The following is an 18,673-nucleotide window of genomic DNA, read 5'->3' on the forward strand; positions in this document are numbered from 1 at the left end:
TTAACTGTATTTTGATGTTTTTGTGAGCTCGGACCGCTTCTGGGCGGACATGTCCGAGCGTGCACCAGTGCGAGCCTTGCCTGAACCTCTTCTGTGAAGCCTTCTTCCGTACCTCCGGGCTTCGTACACCCAGGAGAGTTGAGCCTGATAGGAGGGGCTGAATTTGAATGTGTGTTTACAAACAGCAACTGGAAAATCCTCCAGACCCTACCTTTAAAAAAAAAAAAGTCACAGAGTGGTGGGAGAAAAAACTCGGAATTTCTGAGATTAAATCTGTATTTTTAAGAGGAAAAAAACTGATATTCTCTATACGAAAAAAAAAATCCAATTTACAAGAAGAAACTTGAATATCCTCCAAGATTGTAGTCATAAATTTGGGTGGGGAAAACCCCCCAGAAGTTCTCTGAAATTAAAGTCACAAATTGACATGATAAAAATACTTGGAAAATAATGTCTGTTTATTTTTTGGATTAAAGTACACAATGTATAGGTTGTCTTAGTAAATATACAATGGGATTGCTTCTGTGGTGTGATGAGGTTGATCCAACATTGCAAAGTGATGAAATATAGTTCTTAAAAAAAGAAACATAATTTGTCATACTTTGTTTTTTTCTCAGAAGTGTGTGACTTTAATCTCAGAATTTCTGTGTTTTCGCTTGCTAATAAATTACTTTATAATCTCAAAGAATATAAAAGTGTTTTCTCATAAATTTCTGTTTTTTTTTCCTGGTAAATGCACCACTTCAATTTCAGAGATTATCCAAGTTTTTGTTTTTTTTTTTTTTCCAATTTAATCTAAAACAATCTTGAGTTTTTAGTGTTTTTTTTAATGGTACTCCGTCATTTTTATTTCATTTTATCATATTTTTAACCTACAACAGCTCTAATATGGCGTTGTTCTTCTCTTGCAAAGAGACGCGCAGTACAGTACAGTTTAAGATCTGTGGGTGAGTTCCACTGATCCCAAATGTGCTGAGCACAGAACATGTTATGAGATGAATAGTTTACATATTTTACTTGGCGCTTCATAATGGATCTACTGTGCCTGATTGGCTTGGACCGAATTAAACTGAGGGTCAGCTCAAGTTTTCGTCCCAATCTGATATGTGAGGACTGGATTTGATGGGTGCAGGTAGATTGTCACCAAGTGGCGAAGCCTTATGCAGGTACATCTGTTTCAGCTGGAGAAGTTTTGATTTGGTAAATGCTGAGTGATGTTTTCTCTTTCTCACCCATCTTTTTTTCTCCACATACACACTTGCACAGGAAAATGACATCACCTGGAGCTACCTGTTGACCATGGAGAAGGAGGACCTGGAGAAGGTAGAGGATAACTGTAACATCTGTTTGTCTGTCAGCTCTTTTGCTCAATGCCAGCCTTCAGGGTGACCCAGAAAGAGACGAGGGTAGCTGCTGATGTCACAGCTGTGAAAGGACACAGGTTCAGTAGAAAGAAGGTGGTGAGAGATTATATTATATTTTTGTAAAATCTGTCATGAGAGGTAAATAAAGGTAAAACGAGTGTGTCGGGTACACTTCACCCACATTTGAGTCATTATAACAAAGGCAGGTTGTATTAATAACAACTGACAGCTTAATGTTAAAGCTGGGGCAGGCAGAAATCTGGACATGACGAAAAACAAAACAACGGCAGAGTTTGAAAATACACCCTCCTGCTGCAGCTCTCTCCTGTCCGTCCTAAGCCCCTCCCACCAGACAACCACAAGCATATGCACAGGCTTCATACAGTTTCATGTTTCCCATACATTGATTTATTTATTCTTATTTGATTGTAGAGTTGTGCGCAGCGTATTGCTCAGCCCCTCCAGTGCCAGATCTTAGAGTGTTCTGGTGGCCAGCAGCAGCGCTGGGTCTAACCTGTGTAACAGCAGCAACAGAAAGATAGCTGATCCAGCGGGGAGTCAGGGCTGTCTGATCTGCTGCCTGCTCTCCTCCTAGCGAGGTGGTTTGTAGCTGCAGGGAGTGAGGCAGAAGACACACGGAGATTCAAGACTTTAGCTAACATTAGCTACATAAACATGAACTTGAAGCCGCAGCTGTGAGCCTTTGGCTTCGGTTAGCAGAAGGCTAAACTATTAGCAACATTTTCTCTCCATTTCTGAAACACTTTTATTTTGTTTATTTTCAGACTTTCTTTAAGCGCTCATTTAAGGTCAACATTAGGAGACTGACAGAGCCTTCTCTTCATACCCTGCGTTCATTTCGTCCGGATTTGTGCACATTTCTTTATAGCTTACAGATACAGACAGAACAGAGCAGCAAGCCAGAGGTTGTGGAGGCAGTTAAGCGTAGTTCAAGTGAGAAATGACCATAGGAGACGACAAAGACATTTAAATTATGGCAGAGCAGAATGATTTGGTAATATAGTGAAAACAATTCCCTGTCCACATGTTACAATGTATTTAATGGCCTAACAGACCACCGCCATCTACAACGCTACATCTGTTAAAAGGTACGTTATTACGAACTTCTCTTCCATCACCTCATCAGTTGTTGTGTGAAACTTTTAACTCTGACTAGAGCCATCTATTGGCTGTATCTGTGCCATCATAAAGAACACACGGAAATATGAGGGCGTATCTATTGTGTAACTGAGCCCTATGACTCGTTTTGATAAGTCAGTCTTTTTTTTTTTTTTGAGTTCTTTGCAATATAGGCAGTTGTTGCCCACGCTGGAATAACAACTTTCTCTGCAGGATTCTCGGCCATTGAATCAGGCTTTCACCAAAAAGACACGCACATCTGCATTTGTAGAACAGCCAATAAGAATGGCTTCTCTCTGAAATGATCTGTGATTGGCCAGAATCTCCCATCACGGGCTTGAAAGCCTGAAAACAGAGCCAAGAGGAGGGGCAGCACTCTAGGTTTTCTCTCAGACCACTTGAATTTCAATGTGTTCAAAGTTTATTGTGGGATTCTTGCCTAATGACGCCAAAATAAAACTGCCTACCCCAGCTTTGAATTCCAGTTCAGAAGTTTGTCAGACATGAAACATACTTCATGGTGAACATGTAAAAAGTTACACCTCTGCATCGAGAATGTTTCATTTGACATAGTGTTGCAGTGATAAAAAGGCGTGGGTTTAATCTCAAACTTAGTGAAGCATAACAAAGCTTCTTGGAGCAAGCAGCTGAAGAATACCAGTATACGTGTGTGTCAATTAATCATAAAGTTTGAGGATCTGAACATAGGACAAGAAGACATTTGAAACTACAAGAAGGACAAATAGTTTTTCCCATTTGTCAGGTTGGTATCAAAGACCCAGAGGACCAGCAGAAGGTGCTGAGTGCTGTGCGGCAGATGCACCTGGACAAAGTGGACCTAGACACAATCAGCCTACCAGGAGCCGAGGACAGTGGGTAAGGTACCACATCTTAATGCCCAGCAGGCCTGTGGCAGTCAACACCTACAGACGATAGACCTTCAGAAGGCCGATGAAGTGTACATTCATTCAAGTGAAAACCGTGAATTAGTTTAAGCATTGCTGTAGTTTTCAGAGAGGCAGTATTATGAGATTAGAATGACTAATATTCTGATCAGAGGCTCTGTTCACTGCAGTCTAGCTTTCCTATCTACAGCACAGTCCAAACATTATAAAACATCACTGCAGATTGTGGCGTCTGACAGACAATTTGTCAAAAAATGTTTGAGAGAGATGTTTGAGTATTTGAAAATCTCTGTATCAGTCTGCTAGAAATGTCTGATAAGCTGTCAGCTGCAAAAAAAGTATTCCACAAACACTGCGCAAAGCCAAAAACAAAGTTACTATAGTAGCAAAAATTTAAACACTTGTCAGCCACACACCTCCAACCCTCCCCCACACCCAGTCCTCCTCCATCTCCCCGTAATGCTCCATCTGTCCTCCTCCACTGGAAGTCGTCCATCAGCGCCATGAGCATCTCACTGTCCGGGCTCCGCATCCCCCTCCTCCCATCTCCGTAGCCGAGCCCTGAGCCAGGCCCTAATGGTTTAAGCGGAGCTGTAATGATTTGTAAGGTGAGAGGCGATGGGAGGTTGCAATGAGCAAAGGAGAGCCAGTGGCAGGGGCCAAACAAAGCCATCGCACCGCACCCCATCACTTCATGAATCCTCAGCAGAGCTGGGCTCGCTGGCTGCACCCGCCCTCGCCTGCCGGATGAGAGACAGTCCAATAGAGAGAGAGGGAGGTTAATGAGAGGGATGGATGGCTTCATCAGGGCCAGACCTCCTTAAGAGCTCCATCAGGTCCTAATTTCACACTCAGGAATGGAAAATAGTAGAAAATTAGTCTTACAAACATTTTTTTTTTTTTGACATGTCGGGGACCTGTGGAACAAAGCAACAGGAAGAATAGGCCTGGAGTAACAGTGGTAGTGATTATGATAATATGCAGATTACAGATATGCAGATTCATTCATGTTTGCCCATCTAAATACTACTTTACAATAATTTAACTTACTGGCAGGACCTGTAGCTGTGGACCTTGATCAGACTAAGCTTAAAGGACCAACAGGGTCGCTGCATTTTTCCTGAATCTCAGGGCAGTTTGCGGATTTGCTTGTTATTCTCACAGGTCATGTCCAAAACCGCGGTTGCAGAGGCAGCTGCTTAGCGGTCCAGCCAGAAAGTCAGAGGTGCCCATTGGGGTGGAAACCAGGGAGCCTGATGAGGAAGTTAAAATGAATAAGTAGGCTTTCAAGGCTTTGTTATCCAAGGGGACTCGTGAATCAACAGACACATAATGGACGGCCAAAAAAAAAAAAAAATGAAGCTTTGTGCTGTTGCAGAAGTGGAAACCTGGGTGTTTGAGTTTGGAGAGGTTTTGTGGTTGATCTAAAGGAGCCAGTGTTAAAGACTAAGAGGATGCTTTGCTCGTCCCTCTGGCAGAGGTCACTGAGGTCTTGAAACCGTCTACACAGAGACAAAGCGTGCCGGATTCACCCTGATAAAATTGAGACCCTGGATGGTGTTGGGTTGTCTTATCTTTGTTTATGGGCCTCTCCAGTGCCATGGGTGATCCAGTCCACTGAATTTTCATTCTTAGGCCTGGATCACACAGAGAGACCGCCCCCCCCCCCAGTAATCAGTGTGTAGTTGCTGACATGTTGAGGCAGAGGGTACTGTCTGTAGCTCTGGTTGAGGGTGAGAGGCTGTCAGCAGATAAACAGAGATCTGTGTGGGTACATGAGACCCTAAAAAAGAGGCTGGATCATGGGGAGTACCACCAGTTGGTCCAGGAGCTTCTCCTCCATCATGGACGTTTCCAGGCATATTTTAGGATGACTCAGAGGCAATTCAACAACCTGCTGTCTGTCGTCAGGCCGTATCCAGCAACCACTACCACCAGTTTCTCCTCCATTGTTTACCAACTGTAAACTTGTTGTTGTGACCACCACAGAAGGCCCGCCTCTCAAATCATCCGATTGGACAGTGGGAAAAAGATGACCACCCCATGACATGGGGTGTTTTCCACTCGGAGTTGAAGCTATTCAATTTGAGGAGTTCAGAGCGCTCCGGCAAAAATGCCAGTCGCCCAGAGCCAGAAACACGAAGCGCGTCACAAGGCAAAAAATGCAGCAAAAAGCTTCATTCTCATTAATAACACTTACAAAAAGGCACCTCCAGCTGCTAAAACTCTGTCTCTGTGTTCAGGGCCTTAACTAACACTCTGTCCTAACAGCAAGTGAGCATCCAACTATGACATCGCATCACACAACATCAGACGCTCACTATCCACGATAAGTCCCATAAACATGCACTGTTGTTACATCGTTTGAACCAACCAGACACCGATCAGCTGTCCACTTGAGATCAGACTGGAGACGAAGTAGGCTACTTGTTATCTTCCTATGTTTATACTTTTTAAATAGAAAACAAGTTTTATATTGTGATATTTACTGGAAATTACATAAAATGTAGCCAACAGCAAGTATGTTGTTATTAGCCAAGGTCATTTACTAGAAACTTTCAGCTCCGTGACGATCTTCCTCCAGTCAGCTGACACCTTATTTAAGAGTTTTTATGGCTCCACGCAGGCCATAGCCGTGGCTGGAAGGCATTATGTTTTCAGGTTGTCCATCCATATGAACACGATATCTCAAGAACGCCTCAAGAGATTTTTTTCAAATATGGCACAAATGTCTAATAAGACTCAACAATGAACTGATAAGTTTTAGGTGGTCACAGGTCGAAGGTCATGGTCATTGTGACCTTGTCTGTCTCATTATGGTAAACATGATGTCTCAAAAACGCCTCAAGGAAATTTGGCCCAAATGTTCACTTAGACTCAACAATGAACTGATTGGATTTGGGTGGTCAATGGTCAAAGTCACGGTCATTGTGACCTTGAATCTGTCTCATTCTTGTGAATGCATCATCCCAAGAACACCTTAAGAAAATTTCTTTAAATTTGGCACAAATGTCCACTTGGACTGTAGCATAAACTGATTAGAATTTTGTGGTCAAAGGTCAAGATCAGTGTGACCTAACAAAATATGTTTTTGGCCTAACTTAAGAATTCGTATGCTAATTATGACGAAGCATCACGGATTACTCAATGTCATATCTCAGAAACAGAAATGGAGACATTTGGTCAGATACTTAATTGATGACACTAATGGGTGTCCACCTTGAAGCTGTGTTGATTGTATATATCTGTGCTGTCAGGGGGACAATGGGTGTGAAGCATCCATGTTTTCACAGACATGGATGCAAACTGTAACAGAATTTGACTGGTGTGCGGGGGCATACAACCACGGGTGGTGATTCTAGTTTTAAGTGAAATGAGGCAAAAACGCATCGATAACTCCTCATTATCACCTCACCAATCCGGCTTTCAAAGCGAGCGACAGGAATAAATAGAAACAGGGTGTCTGGCAAAAGTTCAGCTCAAAACAGTGTGCCGCTGTGCAGTGCTACATTCCAACAGGAAACAATGCAGTTGAACTGATTTTGTCGCTGACACTCGTGCCACATTCAGTTAGGACATGGTGGAATGAGTTATGTGCTTTAATGAGTCAGGTTTTACCTTGTCAGAGATTCAGTCCTCTCATTTTCATTGACAAAATCTCAGGGCACATCAGCCAGTGTGCTTTGTTTCAGTAATGTAGCTCTTCTGACTTCATTGGACTGAGACTTCGAATAGGTGGTATGGTGCTTTGTACCTGAGTGTGAAGCGGTTGGGTGAGTCATCGCCTTAAACGCCATGAAGTTATTCTGTGCACGTCCAAGGGGACAGAGACCCCTAGGCAGACAGGATAGGCTTAGATCGGCCTAGCCAGGAGCTTACCACACACTGCCACTTTCAAAGAAAGTTGGAGGAGTGACATGACTGAAATACTGCTTGTCTGAATCTGTCAGAGAAAATGTGTGAAGTGAAAGTAAATGTGCATCACTCTCCCCTCAGCAGCTACCACTGAGCAAGGCACTTACTGGTGCTGCTGGAAAATGGCAGGTATGCCCAATGTGCTTTGGCACACATGTATCCTCTGAAACATTCCCACGTATCAGAAAGTCCTTTGCATCTACGATCCCCTCAACGATCTTCCCACCAGGGGCCCATCATCAGTCTCTGCTCCCTAGATAAACTAACAGCAGGGAGAAGGGAGGTGAGGGTGCAGCACAGGCTGACTGACAGTGTTTACTCGCCCCTCTGACAGAGTGTGAGGAGGGCCGGGACGGCTGGCTGCCCAGTCCCCTCACCAAGGGAAATGTACCATTAAGATAAGAGCTATCAATATCCCACAGGACCTGGGGATGGGAAGAGAGGTTGATGAATATAAATACCTGTCATTTAAGGTGGATGTTTTCAGGGAGGGATGACAGCATGGGGTTAGTATGGGGAGGAGGTGCAGAGAGGGCTCGGCCACCTGCTCAGTTTTCTGTAGTTTGGTGAGGTGGTCTCCAGGAAAATGCATGAAGAATGTTAACACCAAGTTTGGTCCAAGTGATCAATCTGTCTGCCCCGTCACTGTCGGGCATCCTCAGCAGGCCTTGCCTTGTTTTTTATATGTGGACACCCTCTCAATGCTGACTGTTTAAATCTAATGAGCTCAGCTTTAAAGCTCCAATAGCATTGCCTGTAGACCTAAAAGAAAACAATGTGACTTATCAGTGGGGTTGAACCAAATACTCAGATTAAATGAGTATCTTGTACAGATAATTTACTTATACGAATACGAGTAAAATGTGTCAGTCGGTGCTCATGATGAAGGAAATGTTTAATCTCTTTTGATCAAAAGTGACCCGAAGCTTAATCATGAGGCTTTTCTGTGAACAGTTTTCTAATAACTAATAAATCATAACAACTTCTGTTCAACCTATACACACTTCAGGCTTGAAATTACAATTTACAATTTAAACCCCACCCAGTTACAATGTAAACTCCTCCTACTCCTAATTTAAACTCCACCATCCTGAGTACAGATACAGATAATTATGTTGGTTAAACACCTACAGATACAGATCATGGTGTACTCGCTCATCCCTACTCATCAGATAAACAATGCTTTGATGTGCCTTGTCTCCCTTTATCAGTTATGTAATTACATTATAAAGCTTTGATCAAGGTGTCTGATTGATTCTATTTCAGCACTCCATAAATGCACACGTCCATACAGAATGTGATGATAAATGAAAATTGTAGGTGTGAAAATATTTTCATTAAAAAATCAGAAAGTTTCTCATGTTTCGCAGGAGTGAGGAGCTGCATAACTTCCTGATAAGTGTGAAGCAGCAGTGCTGCTACCTGACGGAGATGATTCAGGACGTCGTCAGCCGGTTTCCCCGCCAAACATCTCAGGTACATGTCGTCCGTCTGTAGTGGTGCAGCCTGCAATTCAATAGGTGCTGTCATCGTACAGTCGGCATGCAACAAACTTGATGTCGTACCCAAGGTTATTAGATCCATGTGGCACAGTGTAGTTTGCTAAAATCTCACAGTCTGTAGGAGGCTTAAATCGTGGTCTCTGTCTCTTTGGTCCTCCATGTAGCTGGTCTTCTCACTGGACCCGAAGAAGGAGGCTCAGGCCGTCTGCAACCAGCTGGTGGTCCAGACTACAGACCTGCAGAAGGAAGTCACCTGCCTCCACAGTCTGCTGTGCCAGGTCAACACACACACACACACACACACACACACGTACATTGCTGAGCTGATACTTACTCTTAATTTTAAAGCAGACACCCATCGTCTTGTTTGACTTAATAAATCCCTAAAATTATTGTTAAAAGAAAAATCCACATCATAAATTTTAGTATTTTAAGCAATGCAATGAAATATTAACCCACACTAGTATGACACTTTAAATCTATATTTGTTTATTTTGAAAACGTTACACAGACACGGACTGTGGCAGGGCATTTTGTAGCTGAACACAGGGTTCCTGTGCAGTATGGAATTTGATTGTAGTCATTTCCAGGTCTGGATAAGTATGGAAAAAAAAAGAGTATGGAAAAATACTTCCAGACTCATATTCTCTTACAAGCAAAGTTTTTTTCATGGCATTTAAAGCAGGCAGCCGGTGCAGCCAAAATGTTTACCACTGTGTGAGAGAGTCGAGGTCAGAGTGAGCTTGATGTCGTCTTAAGCGTGCAAGAAGTATGACGTGGAACTGAACACGCGCTCACACAGGGCTGCCTCCACGGCCTGCAAAACAACTTTGACCCCAAGTGTCTGATAAGTGTTCCAAATCTGGACATCTGCACCCAAATTAGTTTGAAGGAAAATGCAGCAATATCTCTGAATGCATTTTTACGTATCATCACAAATAACCAAATATAACTTTTTAGGCTCTTATTTATAAAAGAGACTAAAAAAAATATGGGGGAAACAATAACATATGATTATTTATTCTTTATGATGTTAATTGATTTGTATTAGCTGCAGCACCTAGAATTATTTGGCAACATAAGAACACAGGTGAGCTAAATGATAAGTGTCACTTCTGGGAGAATCTCTCCATATGCAGTTAATTCACTATCTCTACTTTAAGCAGCCAGAGCCAGAGGCAGGCAGGGTTTATAAATAGAGCGCCAGTCAATAAGGGTGCTCTGATCGATCAGCCCCAATCCTCATCGGCCAGGATTTGTAGTAAATAGTTTGAAGGCCGATCAGAGGAGCTGCTCAGATGATACAAAATAAGCGAGACAATACCTCTACGTGCCACTAAAATAGCTTCACAGGTCTGGCCTTTCTGACAAACTGTAGCTTTTTATACTTTATACTGTTATTTTTAAGGATAGCCCCTTGAGATGTGCCATCTCATTTTCGAGGGGGTTCAAGTTCACACTTAACATTTGCTGTTACACACATGGTTTACTGCGACATGACGTTCAGCTCACCTGCCTGTCTCGAGTGCAGAAACACTGTCCATCACATGTTTTTTATGTTGGTAACAGAGATGGCATGAGTATTCAGGTTCTCATTTGGATTAGTATTTGTTCAACGTATAGAGTCCTCGCCACCGCCCCTCCCACATGCAAACGTGACTTTTTTAAAATTCATATCTGTTTAAAATGGGTAAATTCTTATTTAATTGTAGAGCGGTGTGCAGTCAGCATATTGCTTCGCTCAGTGCCTCATCATGAGACTGCTGCCTGAGTGTGACTTTGACAAAAAGTATCCATGAATGTATAATTTATTTTCCTCCTCGCAACTATTACAAACAACAATGTGTAGGTAGGTACACTCGGACTGCCACTTGGGACCGTGCGCATACCTGTGCGACATCACACGACGGCGCACGTCCAGGCACCAAACAGAGGAGCAAAAGACAATAAAAAATCCTTCTCATCTTATCTGAGTTCTGTTGTATGTTTGTGCTCCATAGAAAACTAAACTACAACTTTTTAGTAAGTTAAAGATGCGTTGCTGCTAACGACAGCTTGAAGTGGTGATGAGGTCTTAAGGTTTTTTTGGAAGGTCTTAAAAAAGTCTTAAAAAGGTATTGAAATTAACCTCAGGATTCCTGCATATACCCTGGGTAGGTTTAAGAGACAAATTGAAGCACACTTCTTCATCAAATGAATTTCAGACTGCACTTGTTTTTTGTTATTGGCCAATATACATCCCTTTTGTTACTCTAGATTTTATTTATTTGCTTATTTTATGCGTACTTGAGTACTCTATAATAATGCGAGTTCTCAAATATGGAAGATACTTTAAATGCCCTTACCTAGTAGGTAACTTGTATCTGTGTTCTACTTGTTAACTGTCATCAAATGATTTTAAAAGCAATGTTAGAATCACAACATTGATTTAGGCACTAGATGTCAAATGTTATACAGCCCCCTTGTGCAGGAACGATTTTAATGTCATGGAGTATGGGAAGCATTTTATTAAACGTAATTCGACCTCTACATCCGTGTACAAATTTGTGTTTAAAGCACTAAAAAAAAAACCTTACAAACCTCAGCACTGCTGCTGGAAAAATCCCTGAAGAAAAGAGAGTAGTCAGAATGTAACAGACATGTTAACAGATGGATTTCAAAACCATGAATATACAATATAAACATCTTAATATTTGTGCTCAGATGTCAAATATAGTTTGAAAAAATACACTGAGAGGTCTGGAAATCTGAGTCTGGAAAAGTGTAGAATTCTAAATGGAAACTGTGTAGGAACCCTGTAACAATAATGTTTGTAATCAATAGTAAAACATTGAACAGTAAATGTAGCTGAAAATTAGATATAAATAGTAACTAGAACTGAAAATACAAAATTAGTGATTTTGAAATAAGAAATAAAATGTGAACATAGATAAAAATACAGCTTAAAAAATACTCAACTGTCATGTTTGTATCCGTCAACATAGACACTGAAACTGATTCATCTGTGATATAGTATTTTATTCTGCTGATAATATCATTCATGTTCAAATGTATTCATATTTCATACGAGTCGATCTGAATTCCTTTGTTCTGCTGTTATTCTGAGATCCTTCCTTTTACCACTGAGGATTAAAGCAACATGAACAGAACATAGTGTGTGTGTTAGATGGTGGTGAATATGAATTCTGGCGAGCTCCAACAGGTATGTGCGGGAGTGCTTGCATGTGTGCACCTGACTCTGTGTGTGAGCGTGTGTGTGTGTGTTTGCATTTGTATTCCAAGAGGAGAGAGTCGTTCCTGACAGGGCAGAATCCTCACAGCCCATAAGTCAGCACCGCTGTGACATCGACCTGTCAGCACACAGACGATGAGGCGGAGGGATGAGAGGGGGCTGATGGGAAGGCGAGGGTGGGGGGCGGAGAGAAGCGAGGAGAGGGCGCAGGTTTGGCGGGGTGAGGGAGTTTAAAAGGGGAGAAACGGAGAGGCGGGGGTACGGGGTGAGTAAAGGAGGTGGGTTAGCAGCAGATGGAGGTGTGTGAGTGTGTTGATAGTGTAGCTGGATATTTGTGTGTGTGTTGATAGTGTTGGTCGGGGTGGGGGTTCCTCAGTCATGTCAGACAAGAATCCGACGGCCAATGAAGTCCATTTGGACCCACTGGCTCTCAGCCCGGGGTCCATAAACACACACACACAATATAACCTTATCTTTCGAGGGTTGTCTCCTGAAACACACACACTTGAATTACATCACTGCATCTGCTGGAGCTCTCACTGCACAAACTGTGACACACACTGAGGTGGATTTTGGTTCTGATTTGAAAACAAATCCCGTTTTTCTCTCTTTCTCACTAAAGAAAAACAAGTTAAAGAGCAACATCCAGAGCAGAACCAATACTGTGAATGGAGAAAGTGCTCGTTACTGTCATCTAGTGTTGACTTTGATACATGTGTGATACAGTAACCAGCTGTGAGCTTTCATAAAGTCAAGTAAAATGCAGTTTATCAGTGACCAACAGGAAATTGCACATTAACCAGCCTCCAGCAGAGCTTATGGTGATCATAGAAAGGTGGCAAAGATAAAGATAGAGCATGACTGGAGTCCAAGTGTGATTTAAAGCTGCACTGATCAGTATTTGTATATAACATTAAATTGGGGTGTGCCATATCATCTCGTTCATGATAATACTGGTATAAGTTTTAATGTGATGTGAAAAATATCGTGATACTCGCAATATTTCTACTTGTTGACATATTGACGTCATACTGTTAGCCACAGCAACAAGCATGGCCGAAAGTGAAATTATTCCAGACTCTGTGGTGGTTCCAAAAAGAGGAGCAGCGTCAGTAGTGTGGAATAAACTGTGGCGTCCTGAATGTTTTACTTCTCAGACTCTTTTAGTGACTTACCGCTCAGAGGGAACTCATTCAGCGGCTCCTCTGGCAGCAGCACAGCATCAGTGTCGTCAAGTGATTTAGTCATAAACCTTTGGTGATGTAAACCTACGTGAATAAACTCCATATGTGAATGTTTGATAGTTGTGGTATCATAACAGCCTGTCACAGGTTACAGCCTGATGATTAGAGGAGAAATGGCAGAGCATAAAGGTCCAGGTGGAAAAAAACAACTCAATCATTTAGGATTTTACTACAAGAAGGAAATCACCTGTTGATTTATACATATGGATCCCAGGGGACATTTTTTAGATCATTTTCTTTAGTTTTTACTGAATATTTGAAGCAATCTGTAAAACTATATCACTTATTTTTTCCAGTTCTATTTTCTTAAATTAATAATATTTTTTTAGCTAATTTGTCATATCATCAAGAATATTGTTATTGCAAAAATACCCTGAAATGCTGCTGCTGAGGGGGGAAAAAAACAAAAAAATAATGAGGAGTTCTGCTGAGATAACTACCCGCAAAAACCTCTATATTTAGAGAGGGGACACAAAATGATAAAAAGAGCACACCCACACAAAAATGGAAAGTTTGTTGTCCCCCACCCGCCGTCAGCTACTGACATACACATACACACATTGATTCTAATTCTGTGGAAAGCGCTGTGTCATCAGAAGATTCAGAGAAATCTCTGTATGTAAGGAGCAAGGCTGAAAACCAATGTTAAATGCCTTGACCTTTGACCCCTCAGGTGGCACGACTTCAAAACCAACATCATTGTATACAGGATATTACTACTTACTATACCTACTTGCAATGCTCTGTTCTGTAACGTTGTAAAAAGCTGCTGGTTGACAGGAAATGACCACCATGAGACGGTGTATCATCTCTAGTCAACAACTCTCTGTACTTCTGATCTGTAACGTTGACAGGAAGTGACCACCATGAGACGGTGCATCATCTCTAGTCAACAACTCTCTGTACTTCTGATCTGTAAAGTTTACAGAGTAGGGACCCAAAACTTGTAGGCCACCAGGGTGTCCCAGTAGCTTGTGATTAGTGGATGCCAGTGGTGACACAGAGTCAATAATCCACTTCTTCACCGATGACTAAGATGTTCACTGTGCTCCAAACAGTCCACAGTTTGCAGTTGAATAGCAAAGTTTCAGTGAAGCTTCAGCAATGGCGAGACATGGAAGTATTTTATTTAACTGTATGTGAGGAGCATACTAAACACATGGATCAACAACAGAGAAGTTTAAATTTAAAAGATATTTTCTTTTGATTTGGCATCTATGCTGCATTCATGTCCCGTGGGAATAACGCCTTCCCAGCATTAACTACAAGAATATCCTTTTTGATGATGTCAGAATTCAGGAAGTTGTTCCCGAGTCACATTTACTGGAAGAAAGCTGAACTCGTTTTATCTTCAAAGTTTCTCACATGACTTGGATTCAGTGTGACACTGTGTCACCCTCTGACTTGAGAGTTTGTGAATAGCATTATTCCTCCGTGACTTGACCATGACCGAGAGACCCGACTCTCCGCTTGGCTGATGAATCCTTGAGGATTTGGCACAGGAAGTTTCGGTGACTCAGGTTTGCGAGTCACGCTGTGGTGGTGCGATGGGACCAGACATGCCCTCACCCTCTGTTTGATTCCCGCCCAGTACTGACTGAGCTGATATTTCCCACCCAGTGGAGGTTTAACTGGCCTGAAACTGTCTGACCAGTAAACTGCTATAATCCATACTGGATTAGGTCAAAATGACCCGTCTACTTCCTGCACAAGGTCACATTGTTCTGACCACAGGATTCAATGTGTGTTTCTCATGCGACCTCTCCTTCTCCCTCAGATGGACGAGGCCGGAGATTGCTGTCAGCTTCCTCAACCTGGTTCCTACGGCAACCGGAGGATGCGGTCCCTGACCGGACTCACAGTGAGCACACTCGGAGCCACCTTCGTCTTCCTCCTTTACAAAGCGGCCGGTGGGAAGGGTTACCTGCAGAGATGGTTGTGTTAATCGTTAGTTAATGAGCTTGTGATAATAATTTGTTTTTGATAACAGTAGGTGATAAACTGGATCACTGAGGGACTGAGATGTTTCAGGAAAAGGTTTGACAGGACAGCGTTGTTATTTTGCAGCTGTAAAACTTGATTTCCACTTTGTTCTGTCTTGTCTTTGAGTTACGTTCTGAATTCTTTGTTTTAAGGGTTTAAGTGAAAATTAAAGTTTCTTTTGGGGAACAATTTCTTGCACATTCAAATTCAAGATTTAAATCAGAATGTTTTCTTTTTTCAGTGCCTCCAAAAACAAAGTGAACATGTTTCTAAAATGTAAATTATGATCCTAGATATATAACAGGTTTAAATATATGATATAATAATAGTATCTCGGGGTCTTATTCACAAGTGAGGGTAGAATGGAGCGTGAGATGGATCAGCAGTTTGGTGCAGCATCTGCAATGATGCAGGTGCTGTGCTGGACTGTTGTGGTGAAGAGGGAGCTGAGCCAGAAGGCAAAGCTTTGGATTTACTGGTCCATCTTCGTCCCAACCCTCACCTATGGTCATGAGCTCTGGGTAGTGACCGAGAGAATGAGATCCTGGAAACAAGCAGCCAAAATGAGTTTCCTCTGTAGCATGTCTGGGCTCAGCCTTAGAGATAGGGGGAGGAGCTCAGACATCTGGAAGGAGCTCAGAGTAGAGCCGCTGCTCCTTTGCATCAAAAGGGGTCAGTTGAGGTGGTTCAGGCATTTGACTAGGATGCCTCGTGGGTGCCTCCCGTTAGAGGTGTTCGGGCACGTCCCACTGGTAGGAGGCCCCGGGGCAGACCCAGAACACACTGGAGGGATTATATATCTCATCTGGCCTGGGAACGCCTTGGGGTCCCCCAGGAGGAGCTGGAAAGTGTTGCTGGGGAGAGGGATGTCTGGGGTGCTTTGCTTGGCCTGCTGCCCCTGCGACCCAGCCAAGGATAAGAGGATGAAAATGGATGGACGAATATATAATATGATAATTTTCAGGGCTCTTTTGGTAAAGAGGTTAATTGACTTTTTTCTCACAGTGTGATGAGAACATTGATATCAACCTCATGTCTGTGCGTCGAGTACAAAGTAGGGGAACGATTAGGGGCCGAAGACATGCTGCATCTTTAACCGCCTGGAAAAACACGAGGTCAGGCGCTGGGTGCTACTCTTGTGCCTTTCTTGTGCCAGCTTTCAAGAGCATGGCGGCAGGTTGTGTCTGAGGTTGCTAAGCATCATATAGCCTATTTACCTGAAATTCTGAGTGCAGAGCTGATCTTCTCCCAGGAGCCGTTTGTGTGTCCACCTGTTGTCTGTGGGACAAATGTAACAAACTCTGTATAAAGAAGTGAAATTAATCGTTGAAAATATGTATTTAACAGCCAAATCTGATTCAACTGACATAATTCGGAGTCGAGTAAAGCTGTTTAATTAACAGGTGCTTTTTGAACTTTAGACACAGCCAGGCTAGTTGTTTCCTCCTGCTTCCCGTCTTTATGCTATCCTAAGCTAATTGTCTTTCGACTCCAGCTGAATACTAAACCCACAGAGATGAGAGTGATATCAGTCTTCTCATCTAACCCTCAGAAAGAAAGCCAATAAGTGTATTTCCAAAATCGTTGAACTGATTTTCTTATATATATTTTTTTTTTTCAATTCAAATTTATAAATGTGAATGCTCTAACAAGAACATGTGACATGTACGATTACATGCACAGTTAAGTTGAGCTACAATGATAGCTTGACTAGGCCATTTCAACCTGGTCTCACTCTGAAGTCGTCGAAATCCAGCACTTGGTCATTGACTTAGGGCTTCAGACACCAACGAAGAAAGCCGTCCTTTAACGTCGGCATGATATGGTCATCATAGTTCAATGGCAGCAGACAGCATCAGGGGGAAACGAGGTGAGAGAAGAAGGAAAGTTAAGGCGGCGAAAGTCCGATTAGGGTGGGTGGGAGGTGTGGTGGATGATTCCAGTGAAGAGTGACTTTCACTCAGGAGAGCGGTGTTTGCTTCCCCTAAGTTTATAGAGCCAAACCCTGTTTTGTTTTGTTTTTGTTGTTGTTTTTCCTAAACCCAACCACCTGCGTTTTATGTTGGAGGTAGAGTCAATTTGCGGTTTTATGCCAGCATAGAACTTTTATTTTGAAAGAGACTGTATGCAAACTGTTCAATTCCTGTGAAAACAGAAGTGTATTTTGAAAACAGACAATGCATGTAACAGACTGAATTTGACACGGCGTCCCAGAACATCAACAACCAGCACAGTCAGGGTACCTTGGACGTCATGTGTGAACGTGGAAAGTCCATGAGCAAACGTAGACATGTAACGAGGTCGCAGTGAGAATGTGTTGGCCATTTAACTGGACTACTGTCCTTGTCCCAGTATACAAGCACAGGAGGGGAATCCATTTATTGACCCAAGTATGTGCAACTCCTCTACGATAGGTGGAGATATGCCCCCTTTCAGCTTGTTAATATTGGACCTTTCTCCTGTTGAGCTATTACGTCACAGACCAAACAATGGACAAACAAGTTAGCTACGGTTAGCTAGCAGCTAACTGGTACCATGGTGGACAACTTTACAGCTCTGTACATTTGGTCCATGCTGTACACCTTAATTTTTCCTCCCTTCTTCTGTTACACATTTAATGCTCTTGGACTTGAGGGTCAAAGCCCGGGGTGGAAACTGTGGAGCATGCTCAGAGGCTTCGGCCAGTTTGGGTCTGACTGACTGTAGACATGCAGGAGTCACATGATCTGGGTGTGTTAGTCCGACTTTGAGAAATTCGATTTAGTAAGATTTCAGTCACACTAACACAATAAATTGATTTTCTCTAAAACCATGTAAACATACTGACCCTTAGGATCATAATTACTTGAGCTCCCTCCCAACATGTTTAAATTCAGTTACTAAAACATTTTGAAGCTCAGAAACCTTAACTGTTGAGTCTTGATTTTGAGTCATAGCTCAGTCCTTTAAGTGAATTTATCTCAGATGACTTCCTGTCATTCATCCTTCATTAAGCTTCTTCCACAAACTTCACTCCAGGTACATCAGAGTCAGTCTCAACAGGCCATGACCTGACCTCACACTGCTGATGTTAGACCGTCTCTCTCCTCATGAAACAGGTAGTGAAATACAGTGACCGGCCTTAATGCGATTTGGGGTGACAGTGAACAAATTACTCCATTTAAATTGGATTTCTGTTCCGGACTTTTTACAACTACCGCCGCTGCAACAACAAAGTCATGTTGGCTAGAGAGAGCGCTCCAAAGCTCCTTGTTGTTTTATGGGTTTTCTTCCACGGGGATCATGGGAGGAAAAATCCAATTTGCCCATTAATCTCATCTGGTGCAGGGTCTCCTGGACCTCCAGATCCACCCGGGCCAGATCAAAGATGGAGGAAATACCGTGTGAC

The 18,673-nt window shown here is 42.6% G+C and overlaps 1 protein-coding gene across 1 annotated transcript in view; it reads left to right on the top strand.

Moving 5' to 3' along the window:
* The window catches only part of asz1 (ankyrin repeat, SAM and basic leucine zipper domain containing 1), a 42,755-nt gene extending 27,257 nt beyond the window's left edge, over positions 1-15,498 (top strand). The window contains exons 9-13 of the mRNA XM_033635832.2: positions 1,267-1,323; positions 3,268-3,380; positions 8,695-8,800; positions 8,991-9,104; positions 15,080-15,498. Of these exons, the coding sequence (XP_033491723.1) occupies positions 1,267-1,323; positions 3,268-3,380; positions 8,695-8,800; positions 8,991-9,104; positions 15,080-15,247 (558 nt within the window). The 3' untranslated portion in view covers positions 15,248-15,498. The remainder of the gene's footprint in view (positions 1-1,266; positions 1,324-3,267; positions 3,381-8,694; positions 8,801-8,990; positions 9,105-15,079) is intronic.
* Positions 15,499-18,673: the final 3,175 nt, after the last annotated feature.

The sequence above is a fragment of the Epinephelus lanceolatus genome, chromosome 5 (genome assembly GCF_041903045.1).
Source record: "Epinephelus lanceolatus isolate andai-2023 chromosome 5, ASM4190304v1, whole genome shotgun sequence".
NCBI classification, from domain to species: Eukaryota; Metazoa; Chordata; class Actinopteri; order Perciformes; family Serranidae; genus Epinephelus; species Epinephelus lanceolatus.